This window comes from Pseudorca crassidens, chromosome 7 (assembly GCF_039906515.1).
Source record: "Pseudorca crassidens isolate mPseCra1 chromosome 7, mPseCra1.hap1, whole genome shotgun sequence".
NCBI lineage: Eukaryota > Metazoa > Chordata > Mammalia > Artiodactyla > Delphinidae > Pseudorca > Pseudorca crassidens.
Window position 1 is genome coordinate 2,574,007 of NC_090302.1, and position 20,255 is coordinate 2,594,261.

Below are 20,255 nucleotides of genomic sequence, written 5' to 3' on the forward strand. Positions count from 1 at the left end.
GTGACCGGAAACCTCCATGCAGCTGCCAGGAATGTCCTGTGCCCTCTGCGGGGTGCAGATTCTAGACGCTTACAACTGCAGCGCGGCAGCGGGTGCCCAAGGGGCCGAGAGAAGCCAGCCAGTATGCAGTTAGGAGGAGGGCTTGCCACGGAATCCCCGCTCCCGCTCCGGCTGGGCCTTTTGACACAGTGTGACCCAGGGCCGGCGTCCTCCCCTCTCTGAGCCTCTGTTTCCTCATCTGGTCCCTGCCCCGTGGGGTCACCACGGCAGGAAAGGAGAATGTGGGAACACCGCCAGAGCCGGCAGCTGCGAGGGATGACGGGACCCTCGGCTCGGGGTGTGTCGTGGGACCCTGAGGACCAGCCCCCAGGGCCCGTGCCCCACGGGGAGGGCGGGGATGGGTACTCACTGATCTTGCAGGGAGGGGTCACCTCCAGGCACTCCTTGTGTGCCCCGACGCCACACTTGGTGCACAGGTAACCCTGGTAGAAGGTGCCTCTGCGCCGGGGTGGGAGGGGGAAGGGGCAGGAGGTGAGGTGGACCACCAGACCCACCTTGCCTTCTGCTCCCCCGAGCATCACCCCTCAAAGCCCTGGGGCCCAGGACCCCCGCCCCGATGCGCAGCCTGGCTCTGCCATCCCCACAGGGGGCCCTGGGCACCCACGGGGACAGGCACCTCCCCTCCCGCCTGGATCCCAAACGTCCGAGGGCCGGCTGCCTCCCACACGATGGGATGTCTCCCCGGGTCCCTGGGGCCCAGCACAGCGCTGGCCTAGGGGTGCTGGGCGGCGATGGGGGCACAGGAGGGAGGCAGCAGCGGGCCCCCTCGGGGGCCGGGAGAGGGCCTCACCTGAGGAACATCCTGCACGCTCTGCAGTTGGTGGTCTTGTCAAACGTGTACATCTGGAAGCTGTGCTGGTTGGCAGTGGCTTTGTCGGGCTTGATGTTTGACCTGACGGGAGGGAAAGCGGGCTCCAGGTTCCCTCCGCCCCCCCGAAACGGGAGCCGCCAAACCAGCCGGGCTCCGGAACGCGGCCGGGAGTCAGGAGGCCAGGACTCAGAGCCAGGATCTGCCCCGACCCCCGGGCAGACCCGAGGGGCCCTGACACCCCAGGGAGGATGAAGGGTCCGAGTGGGAGCTTTCGAGAACCTTCTGGGGTGATGGTTAAGGGCTGTATCTGGACAGGGCTTGGGTGTGGGCCGGTGCAAGCGTTTGTCGTGACTCAGCAAACCGCACCCAGGATGTCACTGTGTGCGAGCCTGAGATATAAAGATCTAAACAAATCGTGACTTCATGACGGGCACCCTCACTCGCACTGATGTCTGCGAGTCACTACGACACGTCCGCTAGCAGACGGCACCAGGGCTGGGGGACGGCATGTGACAGAGGACAGCACAAGACGTGAACGGAGCAGGCTGGGCATTTACCGTGACGTTCTTTCAACTTGGATTAATGCTTGAAAATTTTCATGAGAACGGTGGGGAGAAAATTACAACCCCTAGAAAGCCTTGGGGCCCACCGCCTGGCCGCCATCTATTCTGATGTGTCCCATGCGGGACCCCGTTGGATCTTCCCAATAATCCCAGAACCTGGACCCTCCCTTCATGTGCATCTCACCAGGAGGAAGAGGCCAGGGAGGTGAGTGCACCTGCCCGGAGGCCCCCAGGACCTGCCACCTGGCCTCAAGGTCTGATGTGGCCAGGCACCCCCACGATCACCTTTCTCTGTTGGGCTAACTGGGGCTCCTCCTAGATTTCATGGAAAAACAGCTTTGGGGCTTTTCCCCAAAGGTGACAACCCGCTGGCCTGTAAGACCCAGGGATCCGGGTCACCGTGAGCCCATCTGGCACCATGGCCATTCCTGGCCACTCGCTGCCCTGCCGGTCAAGTGTGGGAGGCTCGGCCCCAGGGGGAGGGCCCTCTGGCCACTGTAGATTAAAGAGTGAGGCTGCCATGCGGGGGGAAGGGGCTGGCATCCGGGGGGGCGGGTTCCCCGAGAAAGATCCACGTGGCCTCCCACCCGCGCCGCTGCCACGGCGGACTCACATGGCCATCTCAAACTGTTCCGTCCACTTCCTCTTCATGTCTTCCGTCTTGCAGAAAAACTGGAAGCCTTGCTTGCCTTGAAGGTGAATTAGATAGAAACCGTAGGACCACTGTGGGAGGAGACAGGGGACACGCTTGCAACGGGCATGGCTAGGTGCACACAGGTGCACGGGCACAGGTACAGGCACACTCGTGCCCGGGCCTGTACGTGCACACGTGTGTATGTGTATGCAGCCTCTAACGAGATGTCCTGGGACCCACCTCCGACCCCCTCCAAGGTGCACCCTCAACTGAGGTCTCTGCTGGCTTAGCCCAGGCCACTTCTAATGACCCGCGTTGAGGCGTTCACCTGGGGCCCCCTCCAGGATGCCAGCCCACCCACTTTCATTTCCTAAATGTGATGCCAAAAAAGCTCACTGGTCTGAATTAGAACAACAGAAAAAAACAAAAAAGGCAGAGGAGGCCATGGGCCTGGGGAGCTGCGGCAAAGTCAGCCCAGCCTTCCCACCCCTCAGCCACCACCAGGCCCGGCTATCACTCGGGGCTTCCAAGGGGCCCAGGAAGAAGCGTCTGGGAAGTCTGAGCCCATCTGTGTTAGGAAAGGTGGAGGGAAAAAGGAAAAGAGGGAAGGAGGGAGGGAAAGAAGAAAGAGGACAAAGGGCGGCAGAGAGAGAACAGGCCAAACCCCAGTGGCTCTGAAACCACCCAGGTCCTTAACCTCCAGGGACTGGGAGTGGGTGGGGCAGGCGGGAGGGGGGGTTTCACTTGACACCCTTTGCAGCCGGCAAATCTGTTATCACAAGTACATGTCTCCTCTTAATCCAGACACTGAGGGGAGGAAGGAGGAGAACGCCGGGAACCCAGCCCGGCTCAGGCCCACCCGGCTCCCCAGACCCCACTCCCAACTCAGGGAGGAAGTGTCGGCATCGGGCCCGGAGGGGAGGAAGGTGGCGAGCACGTGAGCGCCAGGGGCTTACCATTTTCCCGTGAGACTAGGAAGCGCGAGGAGAGGAAAGGAAAAGGGGAGACGAGATCATCAAGAGGCCTGGCCCAGCCCCGCGGTGGGTGCCGCCACCCAGGACACTGCCCACTGCCAAGTGCCCCAGGATGGGACCACCATGGCAAGGGCCTTCCTCCCAGAGGGGTAGGTGCCGGGGCGGAACCTGGGGGGCTTCGTCTTCAGCCCTGAGCCTGGGAGGTGGCCTCAGGTCACTGCTTCTGGGGCCCCAGTGGCCTGTTTTGGACATCAGGGCTAGGCAGGTCACCCCCAACAGCTCTTCCAGGTGGCACCTGCCTTCTACCTGTTAGCTCGGGAGTCCAGCCTCTTTCAGCACTTTGGTTCCTGGCACCCACACCCAGCCCAGGGCTGCACACCATGGGTACTCAAGCACTGGGTGCAGAAGCAGGACTGAACCAGAGAGCACGGCAGCCCCAACTCAGCATCCATCGCACCACCCACAGCATCCACGGCCCCACCCCAGGAGCCACGGCCCCACCCCAGCAGCCATGGCCCCACCCCCAGCAGCCATGGCCCCACCCCAGCAGCCATGGCCTCACCCCCCAGCAGCCATGGCCCCTCCCTCACCAGTCATGGCCCCACCCCCAGCAGCCATGGCCCCACCCCAGGAGCCATGGCCCCACCCCAGCAGCCATGGCCCCACCCCAGCAGCCATGGCCCCACCCCCAGCAGCCATGGCCTCACCCCCCCAGCAGCCACGGCCCCTCCCTCACCAGTCATGGCCCCACCCCCAGCAGCCATGGCCCCACCCCAGGAGCCATGGCCCCACCCCCAGCAGCCATGGCCCCACCCCCAGCAGCCATGGCCTCACCCCCCCAGCAGTCATGGCCCCTCCCTCACCAGTCATGGCCCCACCCCTAGCAGTCATGGCCCCTCCCTTACCAGCCATGGCCCCACCCCCAGCAGCCACAGCCCGTTGGCTGGACATCAGAGCCCCACGAGCCACAGCAAGGCCCACCCGGTGCCCTCCTCCAAAGCGGGAGGGCAGGGGAGGGGCAGGAGGGCCTGCTTGCTGCAGGGGGCCACATGCGCCAGGCGGCCAAGGTCTAAGGCTGGGCTCTCACCAGCGGCCTCGGGCCACACCCCTCAGCTCAGGGTCCTCACTGGGGGGCTGCGATCCGGATCGTGCCCCTCCGACCCCCGCCAGGAAAGACTCAGACAAAAGGCCGGGGGGGGGGCAGTGCTGTGCCCAGCACAGAGCGGGTGGAGGCCAGCCCACCTGACCACGCTTTCCCTAGCCACCCCACAACTCCTCCCTCGGGGGGGGTCGGTGCCTGCCCCGCACCGGGCGGCCCAGCCTTAGAAGCCCCTCCGTCACCACCGGGAAGCTGGGGCTCACCTTCTTGACGTCCTTGTTGTTCATGGGGTCGTCGGTCATCTTGTGGAAAAGCAGCTCGATGATCTCCTTCAGCTCGTAGCTGTCGCCCCTCCTCTTGCACACAATGACCGCCTTGTCAAACAGGAACAGGTACCTGGCCCGACAGCGCGGCCACAGGGGCCCGTCAGCGTGGCCACAGGGGCCCGACAGCGCGGCCACCAGGGGCCCAACAGTGCAGCCACAGGGGCCCGTCAGCGCGGCCACCAGGGGCCCGACAGCACGGCCACAGGGGCCCAACAGCGCGGCCACCAGAGGCCCATCAGTGCAGCCACAGGGGCCCGTCAGGGCGGCCACAGGAGCCCGACAGCACGGCCACCAGGGGCCCGTCAGCGCGGCCACCAGGGGCCCGACAGTGCGGCCATAGGGGCCCGACAGCGCGGCCACAGGGGCCCGACAGCACGGCCACAGGGGCCCGACAGCGCGGCCACCAGGGGCCTGTCAGTGCGGCCACCAGGGGCCCGACAGTGCAGCCAACGCAGTGGGGTCCGAGGCCGCGGGACGGCTGTAGGCGCCCAGGTGGGCAGCGCGAGGGCTGCTCCCTCCCTGAGCCTGAGCCCTCCCCCGGCCTGGCCCACCCGGCCGACTCTGACCCCTCAGCCCGGCCTTGGATCCTCCATGCCCCTGCCCCCGCTGGCCTTCCCCACAGCACTGGCCTCTGCCGGTCACTGCCCATTTACACGTCCATCCTCCACGGGATTAGGATCCGCGTGGGGCAGGGCTCACGTCTCTGCGACCCCGGCCACGGCCCCAGGCCTTGGACGCACCAGGTGTGCGTGGAGGACTGAACAAGCTTGGGCCGTGCCAGCTCCCCGGGAGCTTTCGCGTCGCCTGCCCGCACTCCCGCCCAGTCCTTTGGCAAACAGCTCACACGGCCGCTCCCAGGAGCCTGTGCGCTCGCAGGCCGCGCCTCTGGCTGTCCCCCAGCCCGGCCGGTCCAGTGCCGGCCGCAGGCAGGGCAGCCCCACGGGCGTGGCAGCCACTGGCCGTCGCTCTCACCGGGAAGGAAGGAAGCAATTAAAAAGGCGCAACCCAAAGCCAAGTCCACGTGAGAAGCTGTTTCCAGGCCCGCTGGGGAGCGGGGTGCCCTGGAGCGGCGTGTCTGACTCGGGTGCCACCCAGCCCAGCGCCCGCTCCACTCACCTGTCTTGCTTGGTGTGGTTCACTATGGACCGGACCTTCAGCTCCCCGTCGATCTTTGGTCTCCCAAATTCCTCCAGTTTCACTTGCTGGGAAAGAAAGGGCAAGGCCGTTAGTCCCGGTGCCAGAGCAAGTTCCCTACGTGGAGAGAAACACAGGTGGGCACGTGTCCGGGGCGGCCGTTTTCCGCTGAAACCGAAGGTGGGAGCGATGTGAGACGAGCCCCCCCCGGTTCCCGGCGGGTGCCGAGGACAGAAGGGAGGAACTGGGCCTGCAGACTCTGCGCCCCACAGACCCGGCCCTGCTGAGGACGCCCTCCAGCTCTGCGGCAACAAAGGGCGATTGATGGTGTGGGTCAGTTAGCAGGCCACTGTCATCATGGAGCCAGAGCGGGAACCTGGTGGGAAACGCCAGACGCCTGACCCCGAGAAACCAAATTAAACAGAGAACAGACAGCGCTTATCAGATAGAGGGCGGGCAGGGCGCGGGGGTCCTGCCGGTGGTTCATCTATCACAGGAAGAGCCTTCGAGTGGAACCCCCTCTCTGGTTTGCAAGGATTTCATTTTCGTTTTCTGCCTGGTTTGCATCTCTGCTCTGCTCTGATTCAGAGAGACGTCTCTGGGCACGTTCCCTGTGCGGTCTACGCGGACAGAACAGGAAGGAGAGGATGCCGCCAAACGCTATCAGGCCAGCCCGCCTGGCGCTATGACGGGGGCTCTCAGCATCTTCTTTCAGAGTTTTCTGCATTTTCCAGGAGCTGCCAGAGCAAAACAAAGGGCGCAGCGTGGGTGTCACCCAGGGTGGGACCAGCACCTGCTTAGTGACTCAGGGCCTCTGTGTCTCATCTCCAAAGGGCGGAAAGAAAGGTACCAGCTCCACCTGCTGGGATGGGGTCCGGAGAAAACCACACGGCTGGGCAGAGCAGGGCGCCTGGCCCACAGGAGTGCTCCACACCTGCTTCCCTGCTGCTTAACTTTTGTCATTTGATGCGCAAGAATTAGTCGTATGTAAAAACTTAAAAAAAAAAAGTCTTCTTGTCACAAAAGTAGTGCCCATCCATCCATCGTAGAGCATGTGGAAAACATCCAACGCTCAACGAGGGGAAAACCAACAGCCCCAGGCCCCACCGGGCACTAACACCACCGCTAACAGCCTGGGGCACAGCCATCCTTAACCTCCTCTTCCCTCTGAAAGGAAAGAAAAATGGGGTCGGGTCATAATGCTGTTCGGCGACTTCTTTTTTCTTTGCTGGACGACACATTACGATTGTCTTCACGCCACGTGCCTGTACCACAGTCCTGTTTGGGCTCTTCTGACTCTGGTCGGGGAGGACCAGACAAATGGGCACCAGGTGTCAGCCTGGGCATGCGGGGCTTCCTTTGCAAAAGCTTCTGTGCTGATTTGCTTTTGACAGACACTCACCCGGACTCTGAAAGTTCAGGGACCAGAGAGTGAAAATGCATGTAAACCAGCGGTCCTCGGCCAGGGCTGATTCTGTACCCAGGGGACATCTCGTGATGTCGGGAGTTGTATCTGGTGGCCATGACTTGGGCCCCTGAAGGGTGGGGATGCTACCAGCATCTAGCGGACAGAGTCCAGGGGTGCAGCTCAACATCCCACAATGCACAGGACAGGCCCCGTGACAGAGAACGTTCCAGCCCCAAGTGTCAACAGTGCCGAGGCGGAGAAACCCTGTTTAGACCTTCAGCAGATCAGCGAGAGGCTGGTACCGGTTGGCACAGGCGGGGAGGTGCCTGCTTCCTGGGATGGCCCATCTCCTCGCCCCGCAGGACACAGTGGTTCACCTGACGCCCCGAGGCTGAGCCTCTGATGGACCAGGATGAGGATAAGGTCCCATGAGGTGTCAGCCCTGCCTGCTAGAGGTCAAGGGGGAGGGGAGAACTCAAGGGCAACTCCTGGGCAGGGTGACCAAACCCTCTCTATTGTCCCTCATGGAGACAGGAGATGTGGGTGAGCCAGGGGTCCCAGAGTGTTAGAGCCTCATGCTCCCCTGGGCGCCGCACTCTCCTCTTGGACCCAAGAGAGTCCCGGTCCAGGCCAGGGAGGGAGGGCAGAGCAGAGCAGTCAATACCGTTCCCCTCCTCGGGCCCTCAGCCAGTGGCCACCCTTGTGCACAGGGCCCCTGGGCTGGTCTCGGTGCACAGCCTGGCAGTGCGAGGTCAGCCTCGGCTCCAGGAGCTGTTCCACCCTCTCGGCGGAGAGCGCTCAGCACGGCTGCACGTGCCTCCACGACCCGGACGGACGGAGCGTGCGGTCGCCCTTCCACTTATTCGATGCTGAGATTGTGAAAGTCATTTTTTTTTTTTTTTTTTTGCGGTACGCGGGCCTCTCACCGTTGCGGCCTCTCCCGTTGCGGAGCACAGGCTCCAGACGCGCAGGCTCAGCGGCCATGGCTCACGGGCCCAGCCGCTACGCGGCATGTGGGATCCTCCCGGACCGGGGCACGAACCCACGTCCCCTGCATCGGCAGGCGGACTCCCAACCACTGCGCCACCAGGGAAGCCCTGAAAGTCATTGTTTAAAACATGCATATATGGCCGTGACTGTCTCCGCTCCTGGGGAGCCGGCGCACTTACCAGGTTCTCTATGGAACTCTGAAACTCGCCGATTTTCTTCAGGGTCTCTTTGTCCCGTTTGACTTCGTTGATGTACATCGCCAGGTCCTGGGACACACAGAGGCGGGGAGCGGGTCAGCAGGCCCACGCTGGGCATGAGGGGCTCAGCCACGAACCCCACGGCACCGTGCAAGGGCTGGGCATCTCCAAAGCACCGTCCACCGTCCCCAGAGGTGGCTGGCCCTCGAAATGGCCGCAGGGGTGAGAAGCGTCACCCCACTTGACAAACGAGGCAGAAGAGCTGCGCCCCATTGGTGCGCCAGGAAATCCCTCCTCCTAGAGCAGCTTCCTTCTGCCCCGTCACTCGGCCACCTTCTAGGTCAGAGTAGAAGGAAAACAACCAGGTCGACCTGGACCAGCCAGTTCTTGGCCCTACAGAGCCTCAGCGGAACAAGGGCGACCCCACCGTGCAGCCCGGCCACCCACACGCTGCAGTCTCCTGCTGGCCGCCAGGGGGCACTGCCCACCGCGATCCAGAAGGCCCAGCGGGACAGACACCCAGAGCCCAGGGTGGAGCCCCTGAGCCAGGCGGTGGGTAGGGGGTGAGAGCTGGTTCCAGCCTCCCCTCCAGTGCCCCCTGCCCGTCCACACTGGGAGCCCACTGGCCAGGCAGAATCGGAGACCCCGAGGCAGGAGCATTACAAGATGGGCCTGGTGAGCCGTGCAACCGCCGGGGCCTCCATGGCACAGGCCACAGAGTTCGCACAGGACTTGGAGTGAAGAGGACAGGCTGCTCAGAGAAGCTCCAGAAACAGACGGCCGAGCAGTGGGGGGACAGAAGCCAGAGGGGGCGATCCCCCTGGGAAGGTCACTTCGCAAAGATGGAGGAGGCACAGGACGTTGCCAGGTGACAAGGACAGGTTCAGCCCGAGCCAACACACAGGTGGGGAAGAACGGACACCTTCAGGGGCCTGGGCGTGGCCAAGCCTGCCTGGAAGGTGGGGCATTAGGGGTAAACACAACTGCAAAGCCAGCACAGCTCTGGAGGCCTGTGTGCCGGGGGGAGGGTCTGGGCCTGACTCAGCAGGCAGTGGGGAGCCACAGAAGGGTTCTAAGAGGGGGAGGGACGTGAGCTGGGCTCTCCTTCCGGGGGCTGAGCTGCAAAGTGGGCTTCCATGGACAGAGGGAGGAGGGGAGAGGCGCCGTGCCTGGGTGGAGTGGGCATTTCAGAAGCAGATGCCACACACTGGGCAGCAGGCAGGGGAGGGCCAGGTGGCCCAGCACTGGGTCCGGTGCCTGGATTCTGGCGACCGTCTGGCAGACGGTCAGGGAAGCGAGAGGAAGGGAGGCCTGGGGGTGGGGGTGGGGTCACTGTGGGCCAGGGGAGGCTAGAGAAGAGAATCCTTAGGGAAGCCCCTTCCACCCGCCCCCTCTGCCCCTGGTGGGTCCCATCCACCGCCCTGCCCCTGCTCCGCCTCTTGCCGTCCCGGGAAGATCTACATCTCCGATCACCGAGGTAAGGCTGTTAGCGAGCCCAGGTCCAGTCAAAGAGGGCGGGCACGGCCCATGAAGCCCCAGGCTGGCCCGGCCTCTCCCCTGCCTCAGTTTACCCACCTGCATGGCCTCCAGCGCTTCTTTGAGCTGCTGCCTCTCGGGCCGGTCGGTGGAATGGCTCAGAAGTTCCTGGGGGGGTGGTGAGGCGTGGGTGACCACTCAGGGGTCCCCACCAGGCCCCGGGTGTGCAGACAGAGCCAGGCCCTCGGGACAAAGCCCCACCCCCACCCCCACCCCCGGCTCTGGTCCAGCCGCCCAACTCCGGCAGACAGACAGCGAGTCCTCCTCCAGGGGACACACGGCCTCGAGGCGAGGTGTCTCCAACGCTTGTGGATAACGGGGGGAACATTAAGACAGCACAAAGCCAGGGGCCGTGCTAACAGGTGACCTGCTGATTCACTAAAGAGGCTTGGCTGGCATCTCACAGAAACCACTGTCTCCCGCGCAGGTCTGCCTGTCCCGAAGGACTTCCTGTTTCCGTGGCCACCAGGAAGCTCAGGGACTGGGTTAGGAGACGAGCCCCAGGAGCTCTTACTTCTGGCCTGAGGGTGCTTTTCTGTCTCTCTCGGCTTTTTTTCCTCTTACCGATTTAGATCATAGTTGTCCTTGCGTACTAACTGACAACATTCATAAGAGACACAAACACTGCGTAGCTCCCGGCACTGATTTTGCCGTTTTTAGGCGCTAAGCACGGGCTGCCCTACTCTATGCGCTTGTTCATTTGTCACCCTGGCCTGTATGTGGGCTCCACCCCACGCCCCGGGGGCTGCCGGGCCCTGACCCCCTCCAGCCAGTCTCACCTTGAGGAGCAGGTGGTATTTGAGCACCCTCTGCATGGGGACCACCAGCAGGTCCTGCAGCTTGAACTTCCCGTCTTGGACCTTCAGGGTGCATTCCTGGGCGTCGGGGGAGCAGCGGGTGGGTTTAGAGCATCCTTGCCCGGGCACACCGGACCCCAACACTCCCATCCCCCGGCCTGGGGACGGGGGCAGACCCAAGCCCTGCACTGGGGCCCAGGTGTCTGGTCTTCCTCCGGTCCGGCTCCCAGAGACCGCCCCCCCCCCAAACCAGGCGTGTGCAGAGGGGTGGGCTGCACAGCAGGCGGGCAGACCCTCTCATAGCCTCAGGGGTCTGCAGTGGCCACATGGGGGGGATTCTGAGTGACGCCTGGTCTGGGGTCTACCAGAGACCCTGGGGGAGGCCAGCTCACACTAACGGGGGCACCGCCTTCAGGAACCAGGGGCTCCCCACGGGTTGCCTGGACACACGAGGGCATCGGGCCTCTCCGAGGGGCGAGTCACCCCCAGCACTGCCGGAGCAAAGGGACGTGCCACCAGGGCTCACCCTGGGAACCGTCTGACCGGCCAGACACAACATGGGAAGCCCAGCCTCTGGGGGGACAACACGGCAGGGGTGGAAGGCTCCCAGCAGAGGTCCGTCACCTGGGGCCCCCATGGGGTCCCGATAGGCCAGGGTCAGGGCTCAGTCACAGCCCCCCACTCAGCCGGATCTGGTCCGGGGGTCCTGCCACAGCGGCACCCAGGCTGGGCCCTGGCCTGGGACGGTGACCCCCCCCTGCCCACTCTCAACCCCAACAAAATGCAAAGGAGAAAAAACCACCTGCCAGAAACATCTACAAAAAACGTCCCATCACTGCCCCGCCCCCAGCTTCCCAGGAAACGGGTAAGAGGCCAGGGAGCTGGAAGCTCGGACACGGCAAGTACCTCGACTTTCTGTCTGAAGTCCTCCCTGCCGGCCAGGAGCTGGCTCAGCGTGCTCTGCGCGTGCTCCATGCGGCTGCAGTACTCCCCGTAGATCAGGAGCCTGGACGCGGGCGCACACACACACACACACACACACACACACACACACTGGGTGTGAGCCCGAGCCGTTTGCACGTCAGGCTGTGAGCACAGCAAGCAGCTCTCTCCCCCGACAGCTCCTCACGTGTTCGCACATTTAACGGTTTTGTTCTTTCCATGAGGCTGCTTTCCTTCCCCGTCCTGCCCAGGAGGAGGGCTGCCAGCCGTGGGGAGGGAAGGGCACCCTGCCTTCCCCGAACCCAAGGAGGCCCTCTTCTGTGGTTCTGTTCCAGGTCAGGACCGGGTTTGGGGGTGCCGCTCTCAGCCCCCCATCCCGCCCCTGGAAAGGGCCAAAGCCAGACAGAAGCCCCCGCCTCCCCAGGCGACTCACGCTGCAGCCCACAGGCAGTGAGCACCAAGGCCCAGCCCGGCTCTGTGCTCGCCCTGGGGGGCCGGCCCCTGAGCTGACATTTCGAGGTGCGGGGACCCCGTGGGCCAGCCCTTGTTGCTGCCACATGGCACTGATGGTCTGTGCCTGGGTTCCAGCCACCGGCCTCTCAGGGCAGGGTGACGTCAGCCCCCGTCACCTGGGAGACGGGGGTGCTGGGAGGGGCCGCGGATCCAGGGAAGATGCGGGGTGCAGAGGGGGAGAAGGAGCTCCCTCTAACCCAGCCCCGCCCCCCCCCCGCTTCCGGCCTCCCCTGCGTCCACTGCCTGCCTGCCGTCCTGCTTCTCTCCTAACACCCTCTGCTTTGCTCCCACCACGATCCCCCAGGGCCGACAGACCAGAGCCCCCGGCACTGGGGCCCAGCGCTCTCAGGGCCTTGGGTTACTAGCCTGAAACCTCATCTTTCAAAATCTTGTCACCTGACTACCGAGTACGCCCCTGGAGAAGGACCAGGCAGGTGACGTCGTTGGCTGCAACAGCCACCACCTCTGGGAGCCACCAGGGCCAGGAGCTTCACGCACAGCGTCACGACCCTTTAACCCACTTGTAGAGGTGGGGGTGGTGAGCCCCACTCTCCAGTGGGGAAACCAAGGCCTCAGTGAACTTGCTAAGAGTCACCAGCTAATAAAGGGCGACACCAGGAGGCCGAGCCCCGCGCATGACGCTCCAGGGACGCCCTGCCAGACGCAGGTTACGCTGTGTGTCAGCAAACGTCTGGAGGCCTCTCCCGGCCCAGCTCTGGGAAGCTCGGGTGAAGATGGCGTCAGGCCCATTTCTCTGTCCTCCGCGGACGCTGCTGCACCCTGGGGTACCTGGCGAGGCGCTGTGGGTAGGCAGTCAAGGCCTGTTGCTGGCTTCACTTTGGAGGAGATGACATTGCATCCTGCTGGGTCTGTGGGACTCCCCAGGCTCTCCCTGCACGGCCCGAGGGACCCGCGGTGACCACGCCTGGGCCGGGCATCCAGCACCCCGGCTCTGCCACGTGAGCCCCCGGGCAGGTCTCCCCTCCCTGGGGCCTTGGGGGTTTGGGACAGATGGCCGGGTCCAGAGTCCCGAGTGTGACACACTGACCAGGAGCCACTCTGCATGAGAAACTGAGCCCTGGTCTCCACTTCAAGGAGTCTGCTATTCAATTCAGAATTTTCATATAAAAGTTGATTAAGGGGCTTCCCTGGTGGCGCAGTCGTTAAGAATCTGCCTGCCAATGCAGAGGACACGGGTTTGAGCTCTGGTCTGGGAAGATTCCACATGCTGCGAAACAACTAAGCCCGTGTGCCACAACTACCGAGCCTGTGCGCCACAATTACTGAGCCTGCGTGCCACAAATACTGAAGCCCGCACGCCTAGAGTCCATGCTACGCAAGAAGAGAAGCCACCGCAACGAGAAGCCCACGCACCACAACCAGAGTAGCCCCCGCTCACCACAACTAGAGAAAGCCCGCGCATAGCAACGAAGACTCAATGCAGCCAAAAAGAAAGAAAGGGAGGGAGGGAGGGAGGAAGGAAGAGAAAGAAAGCCAGTTTCGTGTACCAAAGTTTAAAAAAAAACCCAGAAACTTGGAAGTAAGGCAACGCACACGCGGAGGACTTGACGGTTCACGGTCCCACCGGAGCGCCTGGGAACGCCAGCCACCCGAGGCCCCGGGGAAGGCGGTCTCCCCGACCCGGCCCGACGCACGCTGCGTGACCCTGTTCTGTACACGTGATTTCCGTCACGCTGGGGAAGCAACCCAAAGGTTCCAGCGCTCTTGCCACGGAGGAAATCGACCGGTTTGCATGTAACATGGCCACCTCATTCCTAACTCCTGTCCCCGCTGACTCTGCGTGCCCGTGTCCCGGACTGTCAGCTGAGCGACCTTCGTCAACCTTCTGCTCTTTCACGGGGTGGTCGATGTTGGCCACCAGCCCCGGGCTAGGTTATTTATTTAACTGCTTGACCTTCCAACTCCGACCCCATAAAGGGAGGCTGAATGCCTCTCACAGAAATACATCTGACGCCTTATTTCCTCACTGCGTCACTTCTGTCTCAGCCCACACAGCCGGGGACAGGACGGAGCACGTCCCAGGACACAGGTGATGCGCCCAGGTGTTCACCCGGGACACGGGAACAAGCTGAGACCACGCGTGGCCAAGGCCGCTCCCCTCTCCCGTCCCGAGCTGCCCCATCTGGGAAAGGAGCTCTGGACGGGGCGGGAGGCAAAGGGCTCTCCGGCTGGTGGTCCCAGGGCAGCCCTCCCGACAGGGCAGCCACGCGAACCCCTGCGGGGGCTCTAGGGGGTACGAGAGGGCTGTCTCCGTGCAGGACCACCTGGCCTCGGGCTTTGAGATGAAAGGCCCCCAGAGACCCTGGTTTCCGTGAATGGAAATCACAGCCAGAGGGCAGCGCCGTCCACCTAACCTAAGAGCAAGGAGCAGCTGCAGCGCACCGAAGCCCTCCCCTGCCCAGAGCCTCTCTCTCCACACTCACGGAAATCCCACGGGGTCCTGGGACGGGGAACCTGCCTTTCTGAACGACGTTCCTCCTAACGGCACGTGCGCAAAGCCCCACAGACAGTCCCTCCTAAGAGCTCGTCCTCCCGCCTTACCACCGGGCCACCAGCTCCCCAGGCCCCATCCAGCCCGAACCGCGGACCCACGAGAAGTCAGGCTCCAGGCCCACCTTGGTCAGCCCCAGCGATAAATACAAAAGGTGTGACTTCAACGCAAACCCTGCCCGAGAGCCAGCTCCCTCCGTGTGGGAGACGTCGTCTCCTGTAAGCCCACACGGCAAGGTTAACAGGAGCCCCTGCCTTGTCTGAGGATCAAGGCTGCCTTAATGGGAGAATAAGCTCCAAAAAGAGGGAGGTGATCGCCCCCTGCCATTCTGCTGCTCATACCACACCTGGATGCCACCCATCCTTCATCAGGGACGAGCTGCCGGCATCTCGCCCCTTGAATTCAATGGCTTCTCCTGCCCTCATTAAAAAAATTATGGGGCTTCCCTGGTGGCGCAGTGGTTGAGAGTCCGCCTGCCGATGCAGGGGACACGAGTTCGTGCCCCGGTCTGGGAGGATCCCACGTGCCGCGGAGCGGCTGTGCCCGTGAGCCATGGCCGCTGAGCCTGCGCGTCCGGAGCCTGTGCTCCGCAACGGGAGAGGCCACGGCAGTGAGAGGCCCGCGTACCGCAAAAATAAAAAAAAAAAAATTATGAATCCCTATCTTCGCCCACCAGATCCTGCAGAACCTGTAACTGCTCCTTGGAGAACCTCCCCTTCGCCCCCTCGGTCCCGCTCCTCCGGCCTCTGCCGGTTCCCCGAACAGTCAGAGCTCCTGGCTCTCCCGCAGCTTCTACTCCCCACGTGGCTTCAGGGCTGATCCCCTCTCCCCCAGGCCCTCAGGGGGCCCCAGCCTGTGCTCATCCCCCCCTCCCCTTCCCTGTGCTCTCAGGCACTATCACAGCCCACGGTAAGTCTCTTGTCTGTGGACTCGTTTCCCAGGGAGCGCTGAGCCTGCTTCGCTCACCACGATGTCCTTGGCCCAGAGCTCTGCAGCCGCACACAGCAGGCGGTCCATAAATGCTTGCAGAATCGGTAAGCCAGCGACCATCAGGGCCTTCGGGGCCGACTCAGAAATAAGAAGGGACGCGCCAGAAAAGGCGGACGCTGGGATGAACAGTGATTTGGCAAATGAGGTCTGGTGAAATGCAGCCAGCCCCTCCCCCAAAGGGAGGGAGAAGTGCCTGGACCCCCTGATGCTTCGCTGGGCGGATGCCTGGACCCCCCGATGCCTCGCTGGGCGGGTGACCATCTGCAGAGCTCTCGGTGCCAGGATGCATTCTGCTCACGGCAATTCTCCAAGGCGGAAACGTCCGTCATTCCCAGAGGAAAGGAGGCCTGGGGGCAGGCCAGCCCGAGGTTGTGTGTAGAGGATGGTGCGAGGTCTTATTCACAGGCAAACTGGACCACGGGGACAGGCCAGGCAGCAGAGCCCTTGTGCTGGGGACGTGGAGGGGCCCAGGAGAGGACAGGTCATCCATCTGTACCTCAGCCACGCGGCCTAGAGCTGGGTTACTGGGCCTCAGTGCCCGTCCGACCCCCAGCCAAGGCGCAGCACTAACGAGGTGCTGAGAAGTGTCTGCCGTGCCCGTCACCTGGGCGAGGGTCAGGTCTGACAGTCAGCTCAAGTCCAGCAGCGGGGCACCATGGGCCCACCTAGCATGGTGGCTTGCAGCCAGGTGAGAGGAAAACCTTGTTGGGGGCAGAGGGTGGGTTAGGGAGCCGGCCTGACCCCCAGACCGGATCCCCACCCCCTTGCCCGGGCCGGCCAGCATGCCCACACCTGCTGGTGCCTGGAGAAACCTCGTCTGCTCTCCTCTGGCTGCGTCTGCCACCGGTACATGGGCACTGCCTGCTCCCTCATGGCTCCCGGGAGCCCCCCGACTCGTGGCCCCTCAGAAAGCAGGCTTGAGGACCCTTGCCTGTTCAGGAGGCCACGGCTCCTTGCCTGGAGCTACAGGGCACCTGGGGGAGGCACGTTCAGGCAATCCTAGCTGAAGGAGCCTGGGAATGCAGCTGCCTGTGCAGAGGGTTGTGAGCGGAGCTGAGAGTTACCTGGCGGGCGATGCAGGGGACCCTCCTGCAGATGAGGGTGACATGGACCCAGGGTCCCCACTGGCCCCTGTGGTGCCTTCTACAGCTCCCAGGATCCCTCATCAGACCCCAGGAATCGGTATTTTTTTTTTTTTGGCTGTGTTGGGTCTTTATTGCTGCACGTGGGCTTTCTCTAGTTGCGGTGAGTGGGGACTACTCTTCGTGCGGTGCACAGGCTTCTCACTGCAGTGGCTTCTCTTGTCGCGGAGCACGGGCTCTAGGTGCACGGGCTTCAGTAGTTGTGGCACGTGGGCTCAGGAGTTGTGGCACACAGGCTCCAGAGCGCAGGCTCAGTAGTTGTGGCGCACGGGCTTAGTCGCTCCGCGGCATGTGGGATCTAGTTCCCAGACCAGGGCTTGAACCCGTGTCCCCTGCATTGCCAGGCAGATTCTTAACCACCGTGCCACCAGGGAAGCCCCAGGAATCGGTATTTTTAACAAGCTCCCAGGCAGAGGCACCACGAAGACAGAACCTTGAGGCTCCTTGTCCAAAGATTCTACGAGGGACAGAACGCCAGGCACCATCTGCTGGTGCATATCTTGAGATTTCAGTGGCTAAAAGCCACCATCTCCCAGGACCCTGCGATGCCGGCACCCTGCGAGCCCTCCACGTCATCCGGCTTCGTCCTCGTCAGCATCCCGTCTTGAAGCACCAGTTGCCAAGGCGCAAGGGGAAGAAGCAGGGGCCCGGGCTCTCTGCTGGGACGGCAGAGCCATCCTGACAGCTGCCCCCTCACACCTAGCTGGAAGCTTCCAGAATCCCAACGCCCCCGCCAGGCTCCAGCAGGACATTCTAGAGAACAGAAGGCTGCCTCCGGACCCCCTCCATCAACTGGGGTGACCAACAGAGGCGCTTAAAGCCAGCAAGCAAATAGATTCACAGGGGCCACGTAAGAGCGGTATAATTTTTTTAAAAAAAGGTCCCTGCGTTGACTCCTAATGAGCTGTCGCTCTCTCCCATTGACAGTCTTGATTCTGATCAGGGACCCCACTAACGGGCATGATTACCACAGGTGACTTTCTGGCGGGGTGGAGGCCGGCACCGTCTCTGCGTCTAGACTCAGCCTAACCACCTGGGAGGGGCCTGGAGGAGAAGGGCCGCCTCGGATCCTGACAAGAGCATCTATACCCCCTCGGGCTCCACGGACACTTGCCCCGAAGCTGCAGAGACTCGCACAGGACCAGGGCACCACTGGGAGAGCCAGGGCTCTGCGCTTCTCAGTCCCGGAACCACGTCTCCCCACGTTCAGGGCTGAAGCCAGTTTATGCCAAGATGGCCACGCAACCGCGTCCAGGGCTGCCGTCCGCACCCCCGCCCGGCTGCCCAGGTCCGGCCCCTACACCTGCCCGGTCACCGCAGCCTTCGCTGGGTGTGGACCAGCGTGTCGGCAGCGCAGGCCTGGGCTCTGCTCACCCTCAGGGCACCAAGTGGCACAGACGCCATCGTGGCCCCTGACCGACAGATAAAGAAGTCGGGCTGTGGTGTCGTGTAGGAGCAGCGGCATGGCCTCAGCCCTGGGGACCCAGAGCCTGGGCTCTCAGCCACGGCTCCCTGCAGCCCCTGAAGCCCCTCACTCAGGCTGGCACAGGCGGGGGTGAGTGCAGTTGTAGAGGCAGGTGCCACAGGTCACCTCCCCCCAGGCACAGAACTCAGGGGCAGACTCTCCCGGTGCCCGACTCCCGTGGGGTCTGCAGCACGGCAGGGGCGTCGTGATGGCACGAGTGTCCTTCAGCCACCACGACCCCCAAGAATAGAGGCAGAGGGGGCGGCTGGAGCCCCCGAGAGGCCCCTCCCATGCAGGCTGTGACGGCACGGAGGGCAGGCAGTTTTCTCAGTTTACAAGTGAGGACAGGGTGAGCGTGGGAGCACCGACGCCCGCTTCAGCACCGCGCAGCGGTAACCTGGGTAAACTCACCCACCAGCTCCGCCCCGTCCCCACGATGGAAGCGGAGCGGCGCCCGGACGCCCCAGAGGCCCCGGCCACTCACCTTTCCTTGAAGTCCAGGAAGACCTTGGCCAGCGAGCTGCCCCCCGCCATCATGGACACGTCGATGGCCCTCAGGAAGCTGTGATGCACCTTAATTAGGTCCTGGGACAAAAAGCAACCACGCGTGAGCAGGCACAGCAGGCTGGGGGCACGCGGGCTCCGTGATCCCGCTCCTTCCGGGCTGCCGTTCCGATGGAAGGACGTCCGCGTGAGCGGCCGGGCGCCGGGCGTACTTCCTCACGTACACACCGGCTGCCGTTCACTAGAAGGTGCCACAGCCGCCCAGAGTCTGCACCAGCCTGTCCAGACACACGGTGCCCGACCCCAGCCGGCATCCTGGGGACCCGCCCGCTGTACGCGGGAGTGCAGGGGCGCAGGCGCCCTGACGGGTGAAGTCTCTCCGCTGTGGAAGCGGGGCCGGGGGAAGTGTGTCCGCACTCCAGAGCAGAGGGGTGGCTGGCAGGCAGCACCGTCCCCCAGCCAGGTCCCCAGTCCTGTGGCCACGTGTGCCACTGCTCACGGCAGGATGAGCTCTGGGCCGGGGGGCGCAGGGGCTGCGAAACTCCGGGTCTGCGTCAGCCTCACCCAGGAGGTGCCCAGCGCCCACTCCTCAAGCCGTCGGCACCCCAAGGAAGAGTAGGGCCAGTGCTCCCCGACGAAGCCCACCCACACGCAGCTTCCGGGCCCGGCTCTGCTGACCACATCGAGGTGAGCCTCCCCACGCGGGATGGCCCTCCGGTGTCCGTGTTCAGACACCGCAGAGCAGTGAGGGCGCTCTGTTTGCTCAGAGAGGGGGAGGGGACACACTTCCCTCCACTGACGACAAAACCTGGGGCTTCCTCCAGGGCGTGTGCGTCCCGGGCACACCCGCCAACACGGTATTGGGCAGGGAAGCTCCCAGAAACTGTCCTCTGTCTCCTAAAACCAAAGTCCCCAAGAAATGGGGGCCTGCTCACCGCCCCCCATCCGTCAGCCACGAAACACCCTTTAGCCAGGATCAACCATCAAGCCCTGGGGACGGTCACGTGGGAGCCCGCCTGACGTCCGAGCAGGTTAGGACCTCCAGCCCACACACGGTGAGCCGGGGTGGGACCCTCACCTCCAGGTTGATGAAGATGGCCGCCATGTCCGCCGGGCTCAGCACGAGCCTCAGAGGGGTCACGTAGTTCTGGAAGAGAGAAGCCCGTCACCGCCTGAAGGACGCCCGTCACCGTTGAGGCCACAGTCGCCGGTCAGAGGGGCTCTAACGGCCTCAGAGAAAAACAGGCGACTGCAGGCAGCGCCCCCGTTCCCCCATCAAGGGTCCTGCGGGGCGGCCGCTCACCAGCACACGGGGGTGCTCCACGCTTACTGGAGAGGGGGAGACCTGCGCGGGAAGTGTGGGACCGGGTGGGGGTCTGGCCTGAGGACCCGCCAGGTGGGCAAAGTTCCAGCACGTGGCGCTGGACTTCCACCCTAAGGCCAGCCAGGGTGGGCTCTGCTGTTTGAGATATTTGAGCAAGTGGGGTCCTCCTGGGAGGCGAGAGGCATCACCCAAGGGAGAGCCTGAGGACCGAGAAATGCCGTGATTCCCACCCGACACCCATTCCTGAGCCTACACCCATGAGTGCACCCCCAAACCTGTCATCAAGGGGCCCGCTCCGGCCCCGCAAGCGCCACAGTGGCAGGGGTGCTTCTGC

The 20,255-nt window shown here is 63.6% G+C and overlaps 1 protein-coding gene across 11 annotated transcripts in view; it reads right to left on the minus strand.

Moving 5' to 3' along the window:
• VAV2 (vav guanine nucleotide exchange factor 2) overlaps positions 1 to 20,255 on the minus strand; it is a 178,001-nt gene that overhangs the window by 20,250 nt on the left and 137,496 nt on the right. For 7 of the 11 annotated variants that reach the window (XR_010944761.1, XR_010944760.1, XM_067742772.1 and 4 more), the window contains 12 exons: positions 19,676 to 19,744; positions 18,578 to 18,678; positions 11,436 to 11,535; positions 10,512 to 10,607; positions 9,772 to 9,840; positions 8,179 to 8,265; positions 5,584 to 5,669; positions 4,405 to 4,537; positions 3,025 to 3,039; positions 2,048 to 2,157; positions 851 to 952; positions 410 to 498 (listed from right to left, as the gene is read on the minus strand). Coding sequence is in view for 9 of the 11 variants with exons in the window: in XM_067742772.1 (XP_067598873.1) it covers positions 410 to 498; positions 851 to 952; positions 2,048 to 2,157; positions 3,025 to 3,039; positions 4,405 to 4,537; positions 5,584 to 5,669; positions 8,179 to 8,265; positions 9,772 to 9,840; positions 10,512 to 10,607; positions 11,436 to 11,535; positions 18,578 to 18,678; positions 19,676 to 19,744 (1,057 nt within the window). In the remaining 2 variants the exon portion in view is untranslated. The remainder of the gene's footprint in view (positions 1 to 409; positions 499 to 850; positions 953 to 2,047; positions 2,158 to 3,024; positions 3,040 to 4,404; positions 4,538 to 5,583; positions 5,670 to 8,178; positions 8,266 to 9,771; positions 9,841 to 10,511; positions 10,608 to 11,435; positions 11,536 to 18,577; positions 18,679 to 19,675; positions 19,745 to 20,255) is intronic. The other 4 variants (XM_067742773.1, XM_067742776.1, XM_067742780.1 and 1 more) reach the window with 1 other exon arrangement.